At 43.4% G+C, this 23,589-nt stretch overlaps 1 protein-coding gene across 6 annotated transcripts in view; it reads right to left on the bottom strand.

Moving 5' to 3' along the window:
* The window catches only part of PDS5A (PDS5 cohesin associated factor A), a 197,609-nt gene that overhangs the window by 151,026 nt on the left and 22,994 nt on the right, over positions 1 to 23,589 (bottom strand). For all 6 annotated transcript variants that reach the window (XM_077477616.1, XM_077477618.1, XM_077477613.1 and 3 more), the window contains exon 2: positions 3,055 to 3,258. In XM_077477616.1, the coding sequence (XP_077333742.1) occupies positions 3,055 to 3,258 (204 nt within the window). The remainder of the gene's footprint in view (positions 1 to 3,054; positions 3,259 to 23,589) is intronic.

The raw sequence follows: 23,589 nt of genomic DNA, 5'->3' as shown, positions 1-23,589 counted from the left end.
TTTACTTCCTCTTTAAGGGAATTTTTATATTTTCCAGTAGATATCGGAAGGGCAAATCAATCGTTTTTTTTAGATGCTTGGTCCACAGACCAGAATTTTAGCCAAATCAGGTGCCGTAGCACCACTGCCAATACCCTAGAGAGCAGGAGGGGGGGGGGGGGGGGGGGGACTGTATCCAGGGCCGCATCACAGACATAATTAAGGCCATGCAGCAACTGGTCTGCTAGTTCTATGCAGACTGGGGGAGACTGTTGCTTCTCCAATTCACGGTGCAATAACTTTGCCCACTAAGTAAGTGACTGCGACACCAAGGCCGTGGCAGGGGACCATTTTACCCCCTTGCACCCACACACCGCTTCCACCCTGGCAATGAACATTTCCCGGACCGCCGACAAAGCATCCATAGGCACTGCATTATTTGCAGGTAAGCCAGTTGCAATTACAGGGATATCTGGGAAAGAAGCACCAGCTTCTGACGCCATGCTGACCCACCTCGTCTGCCACACTTGAGGACTTAGGACAAAAAAGGTACACAATCCCACCCTCCTAGATGCTCACAGACTGAGGGGGCTCACCACAGACCCATCGCCCGAGCAATACGGGGTTGCTTTTGGCAACACCACACTGACACAGACAGCAGTAGCCCGGTGATATGTGTCCCCCAGAACATATAGCTCACCGGTCGCCCCTGGAGCAGAAGGGGCATGTCATGGCCAACCCAGCGCGTAGCTAGGGCCTGCTCACACTCAATGACCAGGCTGGGGAGACTACAAGGACCTACATTATCCAGCCTGTCACCCAGCCATCTGTTGATAGAAGATAACAGGATCAAAATCTTACGAAAAAATGCAAAAATCCCAAGGACCAATGGTTCAGGGAGCCTAGGCCCTTCTTCACTAGGCGGGGGAAAAAAAAAAAAAACTGATCTGCAGGAAGCAGGCTGATTGTTATAGCCAGAGGGACCGCCCAGTTGGCGGAGCTATGCAGTTCTCCTGAAGGTGGCGTGATAACCCTACGGTCAAGATTTAACCACTTGCTTACTGGGCACTTAAACCCCCCTCAGTCCCAGACCAATTTTCAGCGCTGATGCACTTTGAATGACAATTGCGTGGGCATACAACACTGTACCCAAATGAAATTTTTATCATTTTTTTCCCTACAAATAGAGCTTTCTTTTGGTGGTATTTAATCACAGCTGGGAGTTTTATTTTTTGCTAAACAAGCAAAAAAAGATGCAAAAAATAAAAAATCATGTTTAATAGTTTGTTATAAAATTTTGCAAACAGGTCATTTTTCTCCTTCATTGAAGTGCGCTGATGAGGCGGCACTGATAGGCTGCACTGGTGGGCACTGATAGGCACAGATAAGGCGGCACTGATGGGCAAAGATGGGCACAGATAAGATGGCACGGATGGGTGGCACTAAGGGGCACTGATAGGTGGCTCCGATAGGTGGCACTGCTGGGCACAGATATGTGGCACTGGGGTGCAGCACCTTTGTTGAGGCAGACTGTAGGCACTGCTGGGTGGCACTGTGGGCACTGCTGGGTGGCACTGACAGGGGGGACACATTTTTTATTCAGGCAGGCAAAGCAGGGGGCAGGTGGGCACTAGCAGGGCTGGCCGTGATCGGGACCGATGTCCCGATCACGGCCGCCGGTGATCGGCTTTTTTTTTCTCCTCGCGCTGGCTCCGTTATATCACATGATCAGCTGTCATTGGCTGACAGCTGATCACGTGATAAGGGGTCGGGATCGACCCCTTGCACGGATCGGTGATCAGGCGAGTCTCGTAGGCCGCTCGTGCATGGGACTAGTCCCGGAAAAGGAGATCCGCGCTGTAGCCGTCATTCGGCTATAGCGCGGGTCTCAAGTGGTTAAAGGAGCTGTGTCCGTCAATGAACGAAAGAGAAAGATCTCCATCAAAAAATTTGTAAAAATAAAAGCCGAGTGCTTAAGGTGAGAGTGTTTTTCACCTGGCGTGTGGAGTGCAAGAAGGAATTAGAAGACTTTTGGGGAGCACTGGACTTTACATCGCTTTACAAATTTTTTGCACCCAATCTATATTTGGGCTTTTGCGTTGGATCCTATGCAAGGCCTGTTGGACTTTTAATAGATATAGTGTGTGTGTGTGTGTGTGTGTGTGTGTGTGTGTGTGTATGTGTGTGTGTATGTGTGTGTGTGTATGTGTGTGTGTATGTGTGTGTGTATGTGTGTGTGTATGTGTGTGTGTATGTGTGTGTGTATGTGTATGTGTATGTGTATGTGTATGTGTGTGTATGTGTGTGTGTGTGTGTGTGTGTGTGTGTGTGTGTGTGTATGTGTGTGTGTGTGTGTGTGTGTATGTGTGTGTGTGTGTGTTTAGAATGTTTGCCTGCAATGCACCAATTTCATTTGAATTTATGTATATGAGCTGGTGCTGCGAAATCGCTAGTGTTTAGCAAGCAACTTAATGTATATTGTTCATTTATTTTGATACTATTTGAGGATATTGGGGGTTGCTCCAATTGAAGTTGGATATTTTAATATCCTACAAAAGTCTGCTATGAAAAAGTACAGGTTCACATTAAAACTGCAAACCACACAATAAAGAGTCCAACTTTCCTACAGTTTTCAAAAGGAAATAAGGACAAACTAGCTAAGGGGGAGAACAGTGCAAAAAATAATAAATCCACTACATACAAAACATGTCAAGTCTTGAAATAGTGTGCGCCCATGATATCACAAAAGACAATGCTACTCAAACTCCACAAAAGAGGCTTTAAAACCATCTTCAGTGGGTACCTGTGAGCCATGTTGCTAGAAATAGTACTCACCATGACATTTGCAGATACCTCACGTGTCATGCAATCATGGTTTACATACAGATGTGCTGGGAAATTGGGGTTATGTTTAATCTTAGTTTTTTTTTTTTTATAAACTTTACTGCAATTTTATTTTTATTGCCAACAAACTCCCATGTGAGACCTTTGAGAACTGAATTGGTTAAAGACAATATTATCTCCTCGCTGCGAGTACAGATCAGGAGTTTATTTTAGTACATGGGTAGACTATACCTTTAATTTATCATGAGATGTGTATGGTGCTTCTGGTGCATATATTCTGAAGATATCGGCTAAACAGCAGGCTACTAACAGGCGAACATCTTTGTTAGGATTCCTGAGGAAGAATTCAGATGAAAGGTGCAGGGCTAAAGGGAGATATTGCTGTTTCTCATCTTCTGAATCCTGGTCCATATCCATAAACGTTTTAACCACCATCTAGAAGAAAAACAAAAAGAATCAAAAAATAGATTACACTCCTTTTTAAACCAATGTTATTGTATATGAGAGATAGAGGAGATATAGAGAGAACACGCACACATACAAATATATATATATATATCCACTGTATGCAGTTTTTAGCTATATCTCACTGCAGGCCATTCCTGGTGTACTCTTAAAATAGATTATATATATATATATATATATATATATATATATATATATATATATATATATATATATATATATATACATACATATATACATATATACATACATATACACACACACATACATATACACACACACACACACACACTGAAAAAAGCTGCCATCCCAGTAGAGCGCTGCGCTGGCAGGACGTCAAAAAAAAAAAAAAAAAGTGCTGCTAGCAGCTGTGAATACACCGATCCTAAAGCATGCCTGCCCATTAAAAACAATGGGCAGCGCCAAACCAGCAACAAAGCGCAACTTCAGCAGCACATTGCGGGCAGGTTTTAACCCCTTTTCTTCCGCTAGCAGAGGTTTAAAGTACCCCATCGTGCGAATAGCTGCGTTTTACCACCAACGCTCGGGCACTGGCAGTGCCAAAGTGCCCTTCATGTGCAGACACATAAACCATGCTTCCAGAAAAAAATAAAAATAAAATGCATCGTTTCAGAAAATATTTGATGCACGTTCTATGCAGAAATACCTAGGAGACAACCTCCTTTGTTTACCCAAACATTCAGGTTGCAGTCACGCCTGTGAATGCACACTGCCTCTGATTAAAAGTGAGAACCCCAGCGGGTTTTCCCGTGATTAGCTGCAAGAGGTAAGCCCAATCGAAAGCAGTGGATGGATTCCAACTCTCGCAGCTAGCCACTCACATGTAATCACTCATGCAGGGATTGGACTTGGATGCAGACTGTCCAGGGTGGACAACTTCAATTTGATCGCTGCGCAAGAGATTAGATTACTGTGTGCGACTGGTCCTGATGCCCACGTTGACAAAACGTGTTGGCCGAAGCGTAAACACAATAAGGTCATCACGTTCCTGGGGAGGAGGGCCCTTCTCCAGACCAGACAATTGCAACCATTTTACACTAAAGCCTCACGCACACTGTGCGTGAGGCCTTAGTGTAAACTTTAAAAGTTCCTGTTTTTGACTTTAGGTTTTTTTTCTGCAGCCAGTAAACTCACCAGCATGTTATCCTATGTGTCCATATACACATAGGCTGTTATCGGTGCTTTTTGACAGGGGCATTTTCTGGATGGGGGGGAAGAAAAAAAAAAAAAAACACAGAACTAGTAGGTATCTAGGGGAGTTTAAGCTGTAAAAACATTGATAAAAAGCTTAAAAATGTCCAATGTATATTGGTGTTTGAGCCATAAGCTTGTGGGGATTATAGCTTTGCAAAAAAAAAAATTTATATGCTGAAAACCACTACTGCAAAACTCATTCTACAGTTAATGCTATACTTTTTTTTTTTTTTTTTTAATAACGTCCAGTGTGCATGAGACCTACGGCAGGATCCAAATGGGTCTTTAGCCACTCAGAATCCCAGCAGCTGACAGTGTGTTGGCATAGTCAGTCATTAACCAAAGAGTCTTGGTGCTTATTTTAAACAATAAGTATTTTTGTACTCACCGTAAAAGACGTCTCTGAAGTTCACTGACTGACACAGCTCCATTAGTCTTGACCATAGGGTTATTACGCCACCTTCAGGAGAGGACTAGGCAGAAGAGGGGTTATAACCAGAGGGACCCTGGGTACAACTGTAAAGTTCTGATTTTTTTCACATGCATTACATGTTCTGCCTAGTCCTCTCTTGAAGGTGGCATAATAACCCTACGATCAAGACTAATGGAGCTGTGACAGTCAGTGAACGAAAAAAATAAAATTTGGCTACGCTATGATGGTGGTTCTTTGTTTCATATGTCAACCTTAAGAGTTGCTGCTGGTTATCGATCAGAGAAGTTTTGTTTCCATTACAAGCACCTTGATATCAGCTTACTGCTGATTTAACTGGTCATTTCAATCTGCATGGGTTTTTGGTGAATTGAAGGAGTTTGCTTAAAAAAGAAAGAAACACCAGATTTAATTATACACTGGATTCTGAAGGATTTTACAAAGAATTGGCTCCTGAAAAATTGCAGCCAATGTTTGCAAAACTTTTTACTTTAGTTAGGATTATGTGAAAGAAATTTTAAACCCTGTAAACATGTACTAGATACAAATGCTTTGGCTATTTTGCACTTGACCATCCTATTCTATCACATACTTTCCCCAAAACTAGTTTATGTATTGCTCATTTTAGACACAAAGCATCTTTTAGGTCTGTTCCCTAATGCACTAGTTATACACACCACTTAAGGACCAGACTTTTCTGGAAGGAGTTTAAGTCAGTATTGTTTGCTAGATTGTTACAATTTTATATATCACACGGTATTTGTCCTGCAAAATGTATTTTATTAAAAAGTCAGCAGCTACAAATACTGCAGCTGCTGACTTGTCTTAGACAGGTATCTGCATCCACCTCCCCCTGAAAAGGTGCCAAATGTGTTTCCAAAAAGCAGAGGTTCAATTTTTGTGTGAACCTCCACTTTAAGGACCAGGATTTACCCACTTAAAATGGGTTGTAATGGTTCACATTTTTTCACATAATGCATCCTATGCATTAAGGTGAAAAAACACCTGGTAATCACCTCCCCCCCACCCCCGTTTTACTTACCCGAGCCCTGGAAATTGACCTGGCAGGGACACGCTGTTTTTCTGCCCGGGGTTCCCAGCTCTTGATTGGATAGATAGTAGCGCAGACATTGGTTCCCACTGACGCAGGCGCCGGAGCAGAGTCCTGCATTCGGCTTCTATGGATGCCGCACCCGCAAGGTACTCCCTTGGGAGAGCTTCTCATCGGGGTTATAGGAGCCGCCAGGGGAACCCAGAACAACAGGTTTGGGGCCACTCTGTGCAAAATGAGCTGCACAGTGGAGGCAAGTATATATGTTATTTTTTTTTAAACCACCTCAATACAGTGCCCTTACACCCCCTTCTTGACCAGACCAATTTTCAGCGCTCTCACAGTTTGAATGACAATTACTCAGTCATGCAACACTGTACCCATATGAAACTTGTGTCCTTTTTAAAACACAAATAGAGATTTTAGTGGTATTTAAATCACTAGTGTTTTTTTTTTTTTTGTGCTATAAATAAAATACGTAAATGTTGTGAAAAAAATGCTTTTCTGTTTCCATCATACAATTTTGCTAATTACTCATTTTTCTTCATAAAATTTGGCCAAAATTACCCCTTTTTTTTAGAAAGTATACATTCTAAGGTATTAAGTAGCAAGGTGAGTTTTTTTTAAGTTGTAATTTTTTCGCACAATTCTTTGCAAAATTAAGATTTTGTATTTATTTATTTTTTTTTTTACAAAATTGACATATCAGGTTATTTCTCACACACAGAATATGCATACAACAAATTACACCCCAAAATACATACTGCTACTCTTCCCGAGTATGGCAATACCACGTGTGAGACTTACACAGCATGGCCACATACAGAGCACCAACACTGAAGTAGAACGTCTGAAGGTACTACGAGCAAAAATGACGCATCTCATTTCTCAACCACCCATTACACTTTTGAAGGCCCCGGAGTACCAGGACAATGGATTTCCCATAAAATGACCCCATTTTGGAAAGCCAACACCCCAGAGTATAATCTGTGAGGCATAAGGAGTCTTGAACGGTTCATTTTTTTTCCCAGACGTTTTTGGAAAATGTGGGAGAAAAAAAAATGAAAAACGCATTTTATTTATTACACACAAAGTTGTCAATTTATAAGATATTTCTAACACATAGCATGTATATAGCAAGAATTACACCCCAAAACACATTCTGCTACTCCTCCCGAGTATGGCGATACCATGTGTAGGACTTTTACACAGTCTGGTCACATAGAGAGGCCGAAAATTAAAGTACCGTATTTGCCGGCGTATAAGACGACCCCCTAAAAACCTGCACAGTTAAAATGTTTTGCCCGTACTCACCGTTTAAGACGACCCCCGATTCCGAGGCTTCCGCCGCTTCATATCCCTCTTCTTCGTTCTTGCTGGAGCCATTTCCTTCTTCCTTCTGGTGCTGGAGCCAATCACGGCGAGCAATGTATTCTATTAATGAATACAAAGCCTGCTGGGATTGGCGGAGGCTGTTACATCATCAGCCCGCGCCTCACTCTCAAAGCCAATCGGAGCAGGCTACTGTGTGTAGCCTGCTCGGATTGGCAGAGATTGCTGCTCCAATCCGAGCAGGCTCTGTATTCATTGCATACATCGCTCACTGGGATTGGTTCAGTGGTATATACTGTATGTAGCCGAAGCTACATACAGTATTACCGGACAGCCAGAAGGCATCCCAGCAGCGGACCCGGCGTATAAAGACGACCCCTCCTTTTTGCTCAGTTTTTTTAAGTGTAAAAGGTCGTCTTATACGCCGGCAAATACGGTAGTACCTTCAGGCGTTCTAGGAGCATAAATGACACATCTCATTTCTACCTATCACACTTTTGAAGGTCCTGGAGCACCAGGACAGTGCAATTACCCACAAAATGACCCCATTTTGGAAAGCAAACACCCCAACGTATATATATTCTATGAGGCATGGGCTGCAAATAGGTACTCGGCTGGCCTGTGACAGGTACTATGAGGGGTGCTGACCGGTCCTCTTTATTTGGGGGGAGGGGGTAATCAGTGTGGTTGGTGTACACTGTAACGAGATGTTATCGCAATCTCCTCCTCACACACGATCGGTGTGTGAGAAGGAGAACCCGGTAACATCTCGTTAACGCAGTTTGTTTACATTTTAGTGATCGGCTGTGAAACGATCACGTGGGTAAACAGCCGGCCAATGGCTGTTTACCAGCGTCAGTGACGGGCAGTGTTCCCGGGAACATGCCGCCACCGACATGCACGCGCTGTGCACAGTGGGGGTGTGACCATCTGTGATCGGCCGTGACTTCATCATAGCCGATCACACGGTAAACAGCCATACCCAATGGCTGTTCACCCCCTTCGGTGGCGAGCGGTGTCTCCATAACACGCCGTCATTTGACGGCCGGGAACTAGTTAAATAACAAAATTATGCTTACAATCACTTTAATGACCAGGCCATTTATTACGCTACAGCACTGCGTTGCTTTCACCGACAATTGCACAGTCGTGCGACGTACCTAAACAAAAACTGATATCCTTTATTCCCCCACAAATAGAGCTTTCTTTTGCTGGTATTTGATCACCTCTGTGCTTATTTTTTCCTCTAACCAGAATAAAATGAGAATTTTGAACAAAAAAAAAAAAAAAAAAAAAAAAAAAAAAAAAAAAAAAAAAAAGGAATACATTTTTTTACTATAATAATTTTTTTTTTTTTTTTTTTAAATAATCACATTAAGTGTATATTGGTTTGCGCAAAAGTTATAGTATCTACAAATTAGGGGAAAGAGGTATGGCATTTTTTCTATTACTTTTTTACACTAGTAATGGATCAGCGATTTTTAGAGGGACTACGACATTGCGGTGGACAGATCGGACACTTGACACTTTTTTGGGACCAAAGCTAAAAATAGCCACTGATCACTGTATAAATGACACTGGCAGGCAAGGGGTTAAGACTAGGGGGCGATTGAGGGATTAAGTGTGTCCTAGGGAGGTGTTCCTACCTGTGAGGGGGATGGGACTGAGTGTAAAGAGATCGCTGTTCCCGATCACTAGGAACAGACGATCTCACTGAACTCTGTCAGAACGGGGATCTGCTTTGCGCCTCCAGAGGCAGAACGAGAATCTGTCAATGTGAACAATCACGGGTGGCCAGTGGACATTGGGGGTGCCGGACCCACTCATCAGCTCCTCAGCTGTGTAGCGGGCGCTCGCCCACAGTGACTCATGCGTGAAATGACATACAGGTACATTGTTACGCACAATAGGGTCGCCCTGTCACATACATCCGGTGGCCGGTCCTTACGTGGTTAAAGAAAAATTACAGGCTGAAGCCTGCTGTTGGCTGGCATCACAGAGCTGGTCCAGGCTCAGAAGAGGATCACATGCCTGGACCGCCACCCGGCTCAGCCTCTCAGCAAACTGGCGAGAGCCTGAGCCAGCAGCTCCTGCCCCCTCCTCAGCCCAGCACTCCAGTAAGTGCGGGAGGGACAGAGGAGAGAGCAGGTCTTGAGAACCAAGCGATCGGCAGTGTGGGACAGATGCTGCATTCACCTAGGCAAGTACGACACCACACACACACACACACACACACACACACACACACACACACACAACCTCTAAATGCCCCAATTTTTCGTATAGGATGATGTTGCACCAAGTAAAAAGATACCCAGGGCATGGCCAGGACCGGCATTTGAGAGGACGCACTTCTCATAGCTCCTGCTCGATCCATCTATTGAGCCTCACCCGGCATCCCTGATCCTGCTTTTTTTGGCTACCCAGCTGGACACACCGCCGGCCCTCTGCACACGGGGGAAGACTCACCAAGGCCCAAAAGAGATGGCGGGACCAGACTCCCAAAGTGCTGCTGCCGCGGCCCTCGCACAGCACACTCCACGGATGGCTGACAGGCTCAAGGGAGCAGCAGAAAGGCGCTGAAAGTACAGGGTAAGGAGCATTACAGGGATATGCTCTATTATGCTCAAAAAAACTGCAGGGCCCTGTGGTTACTGTCGGGGCCCGCTACTGGTGGGGAGGATGCATGCCCCCCCAGCCACTCTATTGCAGATGATGAAAAATGTGGGGATGTGAAGAAACGTCTGTGATCCCTGCAGTTACTATACGCCATGCCCTATCCAGCTAAACAGCGTTTGACAGCTGACGGGTATGCGCAGTTCTTTGAATCGGCTAGATCATAAACAGGCCCTACGCCACGCGCCAAGCTGGTGCAGAAGGAGATTTATTCACACACCCTATCCGAGGGTAAGAAAAGGAGGACGACATGTTTGAATGCTAAACTCTGCCTAACAGGATGACGTTCTTTTAGGATGGCCACGCTACACTGTCAAAGGCTTTCATAGCATCCAAAGACAGAAGGGCTCTATGACCCACATTATCAGCTTGGGACTGCATATTAAGAAAAAGCCTTCTAACGTTTATCGCCGTGGATTTTTTGGGCATAAATCTCGCCTGGTCTGGATTTATAACAAATGTAATTACTTTATTTAGTCTAAGGGCCAACACTTTAGCCAGTATCTTTGTCTGATTGCAATAGTGATATTGACCTGTACGAGGTATGTGGGCCTTAGACAGAGGGAGGTAGGGCATTTTGCTGCGTTAAACACCCCTAGTAATCCAGGCAGCAGTATTTGAGTAATGCTTGTACCTCACAAAATACCACCAGACAGTGAAAAGCGGACATAGCAGCCCCCCCCCCCCCACCCCAGATAAGGACCAGTGGGAGGAGGCACTACAGAGACCAAATGCTCCTTGAATGTGACCCAACCATACACTCTTGAGAGAGTCTACTACACACCCCACAGGCTACATAATATGGGAATGCTACCCACACCAACAGGATCATAGGGAACTGATACATATGTTGTGGCGCTGGCTCAAACTACACGTATACTGGAAAGAGGTGATCGATACCCAAAACAGTGTTTTGGGTGTCAGTCCTGTTTTCTCCCAAGTACTGTCTGTTGAATCTTTTAGATGAGCTTGAATGTGAACATCACACCAGAGAAGCCCTTATGAGGGTCCTTTTATTGGCCCGTAAACTGATAATGCTACATTGGAAGTCCGACTCCCCTCCCAATGTCAAAAGAAAGGATTACTGCTGTAGGAAATAGACTAAGGAAAAAGTTATTCCCTTCATCTTACGAGGTTTATATGGGAAAACCCGCCCTTTAGCCGCGGCAATGAAGGTTGCATATTACAAATAATTTATGAAGGGGAGGAAACCGCATGACAGCTCGCCCTTATAAGCCGTGAGGTGTAGCAAGATGGCGTTGCCTTTGAAAGCATCAATGACAAAACACGCAAAGCGGAGCCATGCACTTACGTCACTTCCAGTAAATTAGCAGGGAGCCTGGAGCGCACGCTGCAATCCGGTCCCTGTATACACTGTATCGACCATAGCCTGTAGTAGTTTAGAATGTTTTTTATCCACTTGTTATGAAGTTAGTTTTTAATCGTGACTTTTTAAATAAACTCTTATACTACACTTTGGGAGCCATATCTGAAGATTTATCCCTGGGATTTCACTGAATACTTGCTGGAAATTGGGATTGGAAATTTCTGGACAAGAGATGGCTTTGTACATCCTGGTCTGGAGGAGCCATTAAAAGGAATATGACGCCAGGCTATCAATGAATCAGCTGGAGGACCCACCAAGGGACATCAAATGTCTGGTTATCTATATATGCCATTTACCCCTGCAGGGATAATAGGAGCTGGTGAGTAGAGGTCGACCGATATATCGGCCAGCCGATATATCGGCCGATATTTGCCGTTTTTTAATTAATCGGCATCGGCCGATTGTGCTGGTAAAAAGCCGATATAGAACTGCAGGGGGACTTTGAAATGACTTCTGTAATAGAAGTCAGTGTAAGTTGCCATAGAAACGTCTTCCTCCTCTCTGGGCAGGCTGCCAAGAAAACCGAAAGATACAATGTTTACACTTGAATGAATGAACTCATCTCTGTGTGTAGAAGTTCTCAGTTTAATCATTTAAAGGCTAAATCTTTTCTGACACTTGTTGCTTACAAGTACAAATCCTGTATTTTCTGCCAGAAAATCACTTAGACCCCCCCAAAAATTATATATATTTTTTTAGCAGAGATCCTAGGGAATAAAATAGCGGTTGTTGCAATATTTTATGTCACACGGCATTTGCACAGAGGTCTTTCAAATGCATTTTTTGGGGAAAAAAATACACTATTTAAAAATAAAATAAAAACAGTAAAGTTAGCCCATTTTTTTTTTTCGTCCAAAAGTTTTGACTACCTGTTTTTATTTAATATATAGTTTTTTTTTTTTTTTTTTAAATCTAAATCATACATACAAGTAAACTGATTGGAGGTTTGTTTTGTTTAATAAATGTTTAAATGTAAGAAATTTTCTGTATCACTTATGAAGGCTGCTTTCACACTGGAGCCGGCAGGCGTTGATGGTAAAACGCTGCAAGTTTTAGCGGCTCTTGACCATCATTTTAGCGGTGCTATTTGGCTGCTAGTGGGGCACATCTAACCCAGCTAGCGGCCAAGGAAGAGGTTAAATGCGCCCATGAAGCACTGCTGCCAAATCGCATTGCATGCGCTTCGGCAGTGGTGCCCATTCATATCAATGGGCAGGAGTGGTGGAGGAGCGGTATACACCACTCCAAACGTGCTGCTTACAGGACTTTTTTTTGAAGATCCTGCCAGCGCATCGCCTCAGTGTGAAAGCACTCTGTCTTTGACACAGACTGCAGGGGAGCCATTTTGCAGGCACTTTACAGGCGCTATTTTTTAGCCCAAAAGCGCCTGAAAAACACCCCAGTGGGAAAGGTGTGTTAGATCAAGGGGGATTAAAAAAAATAAATAAATAAATAATAGATAAAAAAAAAAAAAGGAAAAAAATAAATAAAATAAAATCGGCCTAACATATCGGCATCATATATCGGCTATCGGCCGCCATGATTTCTAAATATCGGCATCGGCCAGAGAAAAACCCATATCGGTCGACCTCTACTGGTGAGTGGGGGCCCCTAAGGGGGAGCACAAGAGTCACCTGATCTGAGCACTTTGAAAAATAGGATTTTTTTGTACTCTCCGAAAAATCCTTTTCTCTGTAATTCACGGACCAACACAGCTCCTCTCATAACCATTGGGTTGTTACGCCCTATTACTAGGAGATACTAGGCATTAGTTGCAACACTCAGATCTCTTAGTTCCGTCCAGGGGGCGGTCCCTTGGCAACAACCCTCCATCCTGCCATGCAGTCATCAGTACATCAACGAGTAGTATACCGTAAAGAGAAAGAAAAAAAAAAAAAAAAAAGAAGGAGGAGGGACGGGTGCTGTGTCGGTCGTTGAATTAGAGAAAAAGGATTTTAAAGGGAGTACAAAAATCCTATTCTCTTATATTCACACACAGCTCCTCTCAACCATTTTAAAACAGAACTGTAATATATTATATGCTGGCCATACAAAAAACAAACTTTTTTTTTTTGAAAGAAAGGTAATTTTAAGAACGTTCGATTTTTGAATCGTTAGTGGGGTCAAATAAAACTAATTTTCAAACACAGTGACAGAAAAACTTAGAGCAAATAGAAAACTTCTTGGTCAAAGGAATTTTCAGACCATGTATGTGTTTTTTGTTCAGAAATTACGTTCATTTTAAAACCGAATATTAAAAGCAAGTGAAAATGTCAGACATTCTTTCGTTCAGCGAATGTACAAAGATTTTTCATATGAATATTCTCGTCTGAAAATTGATCCATGTGGCCAGCATAAGGGTCGGGACACAGCTATCTAGTTTGCTTTTGATCAGTTTCTACAGTGCTTTTTGCTGTGCATTAAGAACAGTATAGAGTGCCCCAATAGCAAGGTAAAGAAAACGTCTGTCTTTAGAAGCACTCACTACCTGCCCAGGACTACATGTCCCATGAGGCATTGCTTACACATTCACAAGTTCTCAGGCATTTACTGACAAGTATGGACGGTGTACTGAGCTGTATGTGTGCTGCACTGTATTTGCCGATATGTGAATAATGAGTTCTTTATGCAGGTTAACTAAATCGGCTTATAAAAACAGTAATCAATTTGATAATCGATTAGTTGTTTCAGCCCTATAATTTAGCCTTTTAGATATTACAATTCTTTTTTTTTTTATCAGCCCTGTTGGGGGGGCTTTGGTGAGATATCAGGGTCTAAAAACAGAACTCCAACATCACCCTTTTGAGACAGGGAAAGGGACGGAGGACAGATTCCCCAGTCCCTCTGCAGCCTCATCTGCACTGAAAATAAATGGACAGGAGGAGGCTCCTCCCCATTCATAAACAAACATTGTAAACACAGCCAGTATACTGGGAGATCGGAGCCTGTAACTGCCCGTACCAATCTGAGGCTGCACAGGCCCCCCCCCCCCCCACCCTGCTACACTGAGGACACAGGTATCGGATAAAACATCAGAGCATTTTCACAAGTACAAATGCTCAGTAATGGCACCGATGCTAGTATCGGTATAACCCTAATAAAAGCAATTGTAAAATCTTGTTTTTTCCTATAAAAATAAAAAATGTTGTTATACTTACCTGCTCTATGCAGTGGATTTGCACAGAGCAGCCCGCATCCTCTTCTTCTGTCCCTCTTCTGCAATCCTGGCCCCTTCCTCCTGTTGAGTGCCCCCACAGCCAGCAGCTTGCTATGGGGGGCACCTGAGCTCAGTCACAGCTGTGTCCATTCAGACAGAACATGTTAACACAAAAAACAAAAAAAACAAAAAAAACCCCAACACACACTAGGGATGCACCGAATGGGTTTTTTGGTGCCGATACTGAAAATGAAAAATACACTAGGCTGAAACCGATACCGAAAGTGACACTTTAGAAATATTTTTTTACAGGAGACAGCCAGAGACTGGGAACATAATATAAGATCAATGCAGCCTCACCAGTGCCCATCATGCAGCCTGTGTGTCCCCATAAGATGCAGCCTCACCTGTGCCTGTCATGTAGCCTGCCAGTTCCTGAAACAGAGCGTCGACCTCAGTGTGTCATGGAGCCGCATTTGAATTGCCCGGGTCGCAGTAACGATGTCCCGCCTCCTTTAATCACGAGACACTGATTCAATGTCCCACCATTGGATCAGTGTGCTGTCTGTCACAGGAGGCGGGACATTGTTACTGTGGTCTGTGTAGTTAATCTCCATGACACACAGATTGTGGTGAGGAGGGAGGGATGAGAGGAGAAGAGAGGAAAGGACTGCAGCGCGTCACGCCAGAACGACACCCCCGTACTGGGTGGCTCCAGGGTGGCGTCCGCCCCATTTTTTGAGTGATTTCCTTTTAAGATTTTGCCGAAAAAGGCAATTTTTCAGACTATATGTTTTGGTGGCCAAAATTTCGGTGCATCACAAATTGACTTTACAATATTGCGGCAGCGGGGGCTGTGATGAGTGTTGGGGTAGAAGTGATAAAGATTTCTACTGAAAGCAGAAGAATCAGCACAAGGGACACCAACAATTTATGTCCCTTGCTGTTTTTAATATTAGCTAAATTTGGGCTTTAAATCAAAAACGGACTGTTCCCACCTGTCTGTTGTGTCACTTTAAGCTCATGGTGCAAAAAAGTAAACGAGCTTCTTTTCAAGCACTTTGTTTCAAAATCGCCAGAGAAAGCACAGTCAAGTGTGAATGGTGGTTATGGAGAGCGGAAAACCTGGTAACCTACCAAGTAGACAGTATACGAAAATGAGTGCACGCTCCATATAATCATATTATCTTTAAGAAATCCCATGTGAAAAAGTAAAAACTTCTTTACATTTGTGGTTGAAGTAGAAAGTCGCATGAAGAGGTTGACAAAGGCCTCCACACCTTTGTGATGATCCCTGTGATCCTTCACCAACTTAAAACTATCTGCTTACCAGTTCTTTGGACCCCTGAAATTGAAGAGGTCTAAAGCCCTTTAGGTGAACAGCCCCATCCATGGTCACTAGACTGTACAAAACCATCAACTTTGTGCTCCTCCGTTTCCAGGAAGGTAAATGTTTAAATAACTGTCAGTTATGCCTGCTTATATCCTCACAGTAAGCACAAAATATACCAAAACAACCACTATTTAACATTGTTTGCAATTCGCAAATAAATCCAGCACGCCGCCCAACTTGGCGTTAAATTGCGCAATGACATCAGCACCAAAGCCCAGCCCCTACACACATAATCCTCATGAATGTTGGGGATCCTCTCTCTGCACCCACTGTCACCCTTTGAAAACAGCACAGGAATCTGTGACTGAAGAAATTACCAAGTCCTATCAGCCACTGCGGCAAATGGACTTGTATTAATGAACAGCAGGTGCGCTGAACAGTTCCATCAACAATGCCTAGAGCTCTGCAAATGACAGTCCATACAGAGCTGTAGGCAACAGTGCTGTAGGCAGTGTGTGCAGGAGCCCGACATTGTAAACACAATCTGCTGATCACAGGTAAAATGCTTTGCAGGCTCCCGTTTAAAAAAAAATAAAAAAAATAAGAAATACACATATAGATGTGTATTTAATGAAAAGGTGAGCGTAGCCTTTCAGACACAGGCAGATCAGGTCTCAGGTTCCAGTCCTTTAAAAGAAACGCTGCAAAAAAATAAATAAATAAATAAAATAAAATAAAAAAAGACACGACACCTCGTGCAATCAAAGCTTACAACTGGGTGGTAAGATTTTGGAACCCTAAACAACATTCCCACTACCCTCATGTATTAGAAGTACCATCAGGCTTAAACTATATGGTGCCTGCAATTTAGCACACAACCTACTATCTGCAAGTCAGCCTAGATGTTCAGTAGCTAAATCCTATGCGTGAAAGCAAAATGGAGCATGGGAACTTGAACGTTTTTGGCTTCTTTTACAAACTTTTGGCCAAAAATAAGCAAGCTCAATTTGGCTGTCTGAGCATTTTACTAGGGAAAAAAAAACAGGTGTCCTTGTCCAAGTGTTTGTGTGACTAATCTGCACTGGAAGAGAAACTGATCCAAATGATTTTGTGAACATTATGAACTCCTGACTCCATATTCGACATCTATAAACAGTCAATCCATTTTGTACAGAACACATCCTTGGTCATAGAACCAAAAAAGTGTTCAGACCTTTGTAAGAAACACTGCTACGCAATGCTCTCACACAAGCGTCCATGGGGGGTGCTCACGAACCAGACAGGCTGGGTTTACTGTCCATCAGTTCAGAACAGTAAACACGATGATTCCCCATGTCAACTTGACAAGAGGTCAAGAAATAATGTACAGCCCAAGTCTGGGACTCAAGAAGGTTGCATGGAGATATAGATTGACTGAAAGAGCAATGCAGATTAATGCAAACAAACCAGGGTGCATATAAAATCAATGATTTTTATTATTAATAATAATAATAATAATAATAAACAAACATGTAGGTTTAGGAGATATTTCTTAGACCTACAGGTAAGCCTTAATCTAGGCTTACCTGTAGGTCAAAGTGGTTTGTAAGGGTTTACAACCACTTTAAAGATTCTAACTACCAGCAAGCATCCTTACATTTAAAGAGCACCTGTCATTTCAGTGTCACTCGGGGACAGGTGGCACTAACAGGCGGCGGGGACAGATGGCACTTTTTTTTATTTTTCCACTTTTCGGCCACTGCAGCCGCAAATAAAATAAAAAACCCACACCCCCCCAGACACAGACTACTGCAAAAAAAACTCATTGTAAATACAACGTTACTGACATTATTATAACTAGGGCTGCAACTAAGGATTATTTTCATAATCGATTAGTTGGCCGATTATTGTTTCGATTAATCGGTTAATAACCTTAAAAAAAAAAAAAAAGTGGGTCAAATTGACGTTTATTTTCAACCACAGTGATGGGAAAATTTGGAAATAGAAAACTGCTTGTATGTGGTTTTCATTCAGAAATTACATTCATTTTAAAAACCGAACATTAAAAACAAAAATTTAAACAAAATTCTTTCATTCGGTGAATGTACAAAGATTTTTCGTCTGAATATTCTCATCTGAAAATTGATCTGTGTGGCCAGCATAAGGCTCCTATGCAGTTTGCTTTTGATCTGTTTCTACAGTGCTTTTTGCTTTGTGTTTTTGATTTCTGCGCATGTGATTTTACTGCAATTTGCATTATTGCATTTTAAAAATGATTAAAAAAACATTTACTTCAAAAACACATTACATGCTTTTCTGCAGCTTCTCCATTGAAGTATATTGAACCAAAGAAGCCCCATTTTGCGTTTAAAAGTCCCTGACCCTTTACAAATACGCAGCGGCTGATAAAAGCACAGATATAAACGTGTGCCATGGAAAACATTTAATGAACTGTAGTGTTTCTGCCAAAAGCACCAAGAAACATAGATTATATGTTATAGATTATAGTTATACCAGGTCTAAGACATTTAGTAACCAAATGGGGTTAAAAAGACTAAAATTAGCCCTTTATAGAAAGAAAAAAAAAAGAAAAAAACACCTACTACTTTAAAGGGGTTCATTTTTTTACTGTAGAACTGTGAAAGTAATATTTACAGTAGCGATTATTCTCTTTTTGTACTATAAAGAGTTAATTTTAGAATTTTAGTTATTTTTTTAATCCCATTATGTTACTGGCCGATTAATCGATTATGAAAATGGTAATCGATTAATTTCATAAACCGATTAGTTGTTTCAGCCCTAATTATAACATCCAGTGTGCATGAGGCTTTAACCTGGCCAAAGACTAAAAGCCATTTTCTTTCCTGGAAATGCAACAAGTGATAAGAAATCTCCCTGGAGTGAGGAGATTCTCTTAGAAACTTGTCCCCACAACAGTTGGTTCCTTTATAGGCAACTTCAGTTTAACATTAAAGTGGATCTGCCATGAAAGTGAAAAGTCTACTTTACTCACAGCACCTATGAAATACCAATAGCTTATATCGCCAAGTGAAAAATAAAGCTTGCAATATTTTTCAAGATTACACTTCAGCCCATTTCGGAAATGCATTCACTTGGGAGTTTACTCAATATGATGCAGAGAACGGTCACATCAGCACTGCCATCTCCATTATGGATGAGTGCCCAACACCACAAAGCTAAGAGGGTCCTGAAAACTTCTGTAATTTTTTAAAACAAAATACAATTGGGAGTGGAGTAAAGAGCTATCCTGTTTTCAATGGGTCTGGTTCACATTGTGGCATGTCGTGAAAAATAATGGAACGTACATTTTTCATCTGTCAACATGCGTCAAGAGGCCCATATGGAAGTTGAGGGCATGCAAATGCACGGTTAATAGGACCTAGCAACACGGCATGTGCTCCTGGCCTAGCTTTATTTGTAAATCAGGCCTGCCTCATACCTCCATATACTGAACAAGATTCTAACAAAAGAACACAAGTGTAAAAGGCAGCCTTAACATTGGCTCTAATGAGTAAACATTTTTTACATAACCAAACTGTGCAGTAACTTCCCTCAAATACACAATACATGTAAAAAATACCAATAATATCCCTCTATTAGAGGTGCAATTACCGTATTTATCGGGGTATAACACGCACCCCAAGTTTAGGAGGGCATTTTAAGGCCTCATGCACACGAGACGCAGTTAAACGCGCGTTCAGATGCAGTTGGACAGTTTTTTCAACTGCACCTGAACTCATTCAATGTTATCCTATGTGTCCATGCATACAGTCTCGTTTTTTTCCGTTTATATGCAGTTGCGTTTAATCTCGTTTTTCCAGAAGCAAAAAAATGCGTTCAGAAACAAAAATTTCTGCGTTTCAGATGCAAAACGCGGCTAAACGCGGCACCCGCGTTTAGCCGCGTTTGCGTTTATATGCGTTTTTAAAGGTGACCTTTTTTTTAACATTAAAAATCTCAAAAATGATTGCAAATGATGAAAAACCATTAGAAAAATATTTTAAACAATTGCAATTGCAAGTGGACAATCCACAACTTGTGGCAAGTGACGTGGCAAGTGGACAATCCACAACTTGTGGCAAGTGACATGGCAGGTGGCAAGTGATGTGGCAAGTGGACAATCCACAACTTGTGGCAAGTGACGTGGCAGGTGAAGTGGCAAGTGACGTGGAAAGTGGACAATAGACAACTTGTGGCAGGTGACGTGGCAAGTGACCTGGCAGGTGACGCGGCAAGTGGAAAATCAACAACTTGTGGCAGGTGACTGGCATGCGACGTGGCAAGTGGACAATCCATAACTTGTGGCAAGTGACGTGGCAAGTGGACAATCCACTTGTGGCAGGGGACGTGGCAAGTGACGTGGCAAGTGGACAATCCACTTGTGGCAGGTGATGTGGCAAGTGACGTGGCGAGTGGACAATCCACAACTTGTGGCAGGTGATGGGGCAAGTGATGTGGCAAGTGGACAATCCACTTGTGGCAGGGGATGTGGCGAGTGGACAATCCACAACTTGTGTCAGGTGATGTGGCAAGTGGACAATCCACAACTTGTGGCAGGTGATGTGGCAAGTGATGTGGCAAGTGGACAATCCACTTGTGGCAGGTGACGTGGCAAGTGGACAATCCACAACTTGTGGCAGGTGATGTGGCTGGTGAAGCGACAAGTGGACAATCCACATCTTGTGGCAGGTGACGTGGCAGGTGACGTGGAAAGTGGTGTGGCAAGTGGACAATCCACAACTTGTGGCAGGTGATGTGGCTGGTGACGTGGTAAGTGGACAATCCACAACTTGTGGCAGATGGCATGGCAGGTGACGTGGAAAGTGGACAATCCACATCTTGTGGCAAGTGACATGGCAGGTGATGTGGCAAGTGACGTGGCTAGTGGACAATCCACAACTTGTGGCAGGTGATGTGGCAAGTGATGTGGCAGGTGATGTGACAAGTGGACAATCCACATCTTGTGGCAAGTGACGTGGCAGCTGACGTGGCAAGTGAAGTGGCAGGTGATGTGGCAAGTGACGCGGCAAGTAGACAATCCACAACTTGTGGCAGGTGATGTGGCTGGTGACGTGGCAAGTGGACAATCCACAGCTTGTGGCAGGTGGCATGGCAGATGACGTGGAAAGTGGACAATCCACATCTTGTGGCAAGTGACGTGGCAGGTGATGTGGCAAGTGACGTGGCAAGTGGACAATCCACAATTTGTGGCAGGTGATGTGGCAAGTGGACAATCCCCAACTTGTGGCAAGTGACGTGGCAAGTGGACAATCCACAACTTGTGGCAGGTGCCGTGGCAAGTGACACGGCAAATGCAAGTGTACAACTGCTCTCTATGCTGCTGCTGCTCACTCTGATCAAAATAGCAGAAATAGTTAAAAAAAATGCTTTGAGAGCTTGGGGAGGGTCTACATGATGTTATCTTTATAAACGCGTTTAAACGCAAACGCGTCTAAACGCGGCATGCAAACGCGGCAAAACACGCGTTTCTAAACGCGCGTTTCAGCTTTTCTTTAACAGAGGTTTCATCTGCGTCTCGTGTGCATGAGGCCTAAGGAAAAAAAGTTTTAGGAGGGAAGTTTAAGGAGAAAAAATAAATAAAAAAAAAACAAACATACATTTAAATGCCAGTCAATGCAGCCTTATCAGTGTGCATCTGCAGCCTTGTCCATCATTGCAGAATGATCAGTGTCATTTGCAGCCTTGCCCACGTTTAAATTTCCCGCCACCGAAAAATACCGAGCCGACTTGCTCGGCTCCGCTCGTAGCCCCGCCTCCCTGCTGTTTCTCTAGCGAGCGCTGCCGAAAAAGACCGAGCCGTCTGTACTGTGTATTCGGCTGGGCTCCGCTCGAGCCGAATAGACAGTACAGACGGCTCGGTCTTTTTCGGCAGCGCTCGCTAGAGAAACAGCAGGGAGGCGGGACTACGAGCGGAGCCGAGCAATCAGCTCGGTATTTTTCGGCGGCGGTCGGTTTTTGATCGCAGATAGTGGGGATCGGCGTATAACACGCACCCACGACTTTCCCCCCGATTTTAAGGGGGAAAAAAAGTGCATGTTATACGCCGATAAATACGGTAATCGTCAAGAATTGTTACCGCAATCTTGATTAAAGCGTTTCACAATTCTTTCTATGAAAATAATTCTTTCTGCTCTTTTTTTCAGACATTTGTTGGTTGCCAGTTAATGTTCTAGAAAAAAAAAAAAAAAAAAAAATTATATATATATATATATATATTATATATATATATAATATATATATATATATATATATATATATATATATATATATATATATATATATATATATATATATATATATATATATATTTTTTTTTTTTTATTATTTAACCACTTGCTTACTGGGCACTTAAACCACCCTCCTGCCCAGACCAATTTTCAGCTTTCAGCGATGATGCACTTTGAATGACAATTGCACGGCCATACAACACTGTACCCAAATGAAATTTTTATCATTTTTTTCCTACAAATAGAGCTTTTTGGTGGTATTTAATTACAGCTGGGAGTTTTATTTTTTGCTAAACAAAAAAAAAAAAAAATGCAAAATAAAAAATCATGTTTAACCACTTGCTTACTGGGCACTTAAACCCCCCTCAGTCCCAGACCAATTTTCAGCTTTCAGCGCTGATGCACTTTGAGTGACAATTGCGCGGGCATACAACACTGTACCCAAATGAAATTTTTATCATTTTTTTCCTACAAATAGAGCTTTCTTTTGGTGGTATTTAGTTACAGCTCGGAGTTTTATTTTTTGCTAAACAAACAAAAAAAGATGCAAAAAAAAAAATCATGTTTTAATAGTTTGTTATAAAATTTTGCAAACGGGTCATTTTTCTCCTTCATTGAAGTGCGCTGATTAGGCGGCACTGATAGGCTGCATTGGTGGGCACTGATGGGCTGCATTGGTGGGCACTGATGGGCTGCATTGGTGGGCACTGATGGGCTGCACTGGTGGGCACTGATAGGCATAGTTAAGGCGGCACTAATAGGCACAGATAAGGCGGCACCGATGGGCACAGATAAGGCGGCACTGATGGGCAAAGATGGGCACAGATAAGATGGCACGGATGGGTGGCACGGATAAGTGGCACGGATGGGTGGCACGGATGGGCACTGATAGGTACCACAGATAGATGGGACTGATGGGCACTGATAGGTGGCACTGATAGGTGGCACTGCTGGGCACTAATGGGCGGCACTGCTGGGCACTGATGGGCGGCACTGCTGGGCACTGATGGGCGGCACTGGGGTGCAGCACCTGAGGCAGATTTTGGGTGGCACTGCTGGGTGGCACTGTGGGTGGCACTGTGGGCACTGCTGGGTGGCACTGTGGGCACTATGGGCACTGCTGGGTGGCACTGACAGGGGGGCACTTACTTTATTCAGGATGGCACTGCGGGTGGCAGGTGGGCACTGGCAGGGGGCAGGTGTCCTTTTAAATTGCTGGCCGTGATCGGGACTGATGTCCCGAACACGGCCGCCGGCGATCGGCTTTTTTTTTTTCTCCTCGCGCTGACAGGAATACTAGCCGATTACCGGCTCCGTTTTATCACATGATCAGCTGTCATTGGCTGACAGCTGATCACGTGATAAGGGGTCGGGATCGACCCCTTACACGGATCGGTGATCAGGCGAGTCTCACGGACTCGCCGATCACAGAGCGCGCCGCGCGCGCCCCTCAGGGGGCGCGCAGGCCGCTC

The sequence above is a fragment of the Lithobates pipiens genome, unplaced genomic scaffold (genome assembly GCF_037356315.1).
Source record: "Lithobates pipiens isolate NorthernLeopardFrog02 unplaced genomic scaffold, aLitPip1_a1.2 Scaffold_13, whole genome shotgun sequence".
NCBI classification, from domain to species: domain Eukaryota; kingdom Metazoa; phylum Chordata; class Amphibia; order Anura; family Ranidae; genus Lithobates; species Lithobates pipiens.
This window is presented reverse-complemented; position numbering and strand designations above follow the sequence as displayed.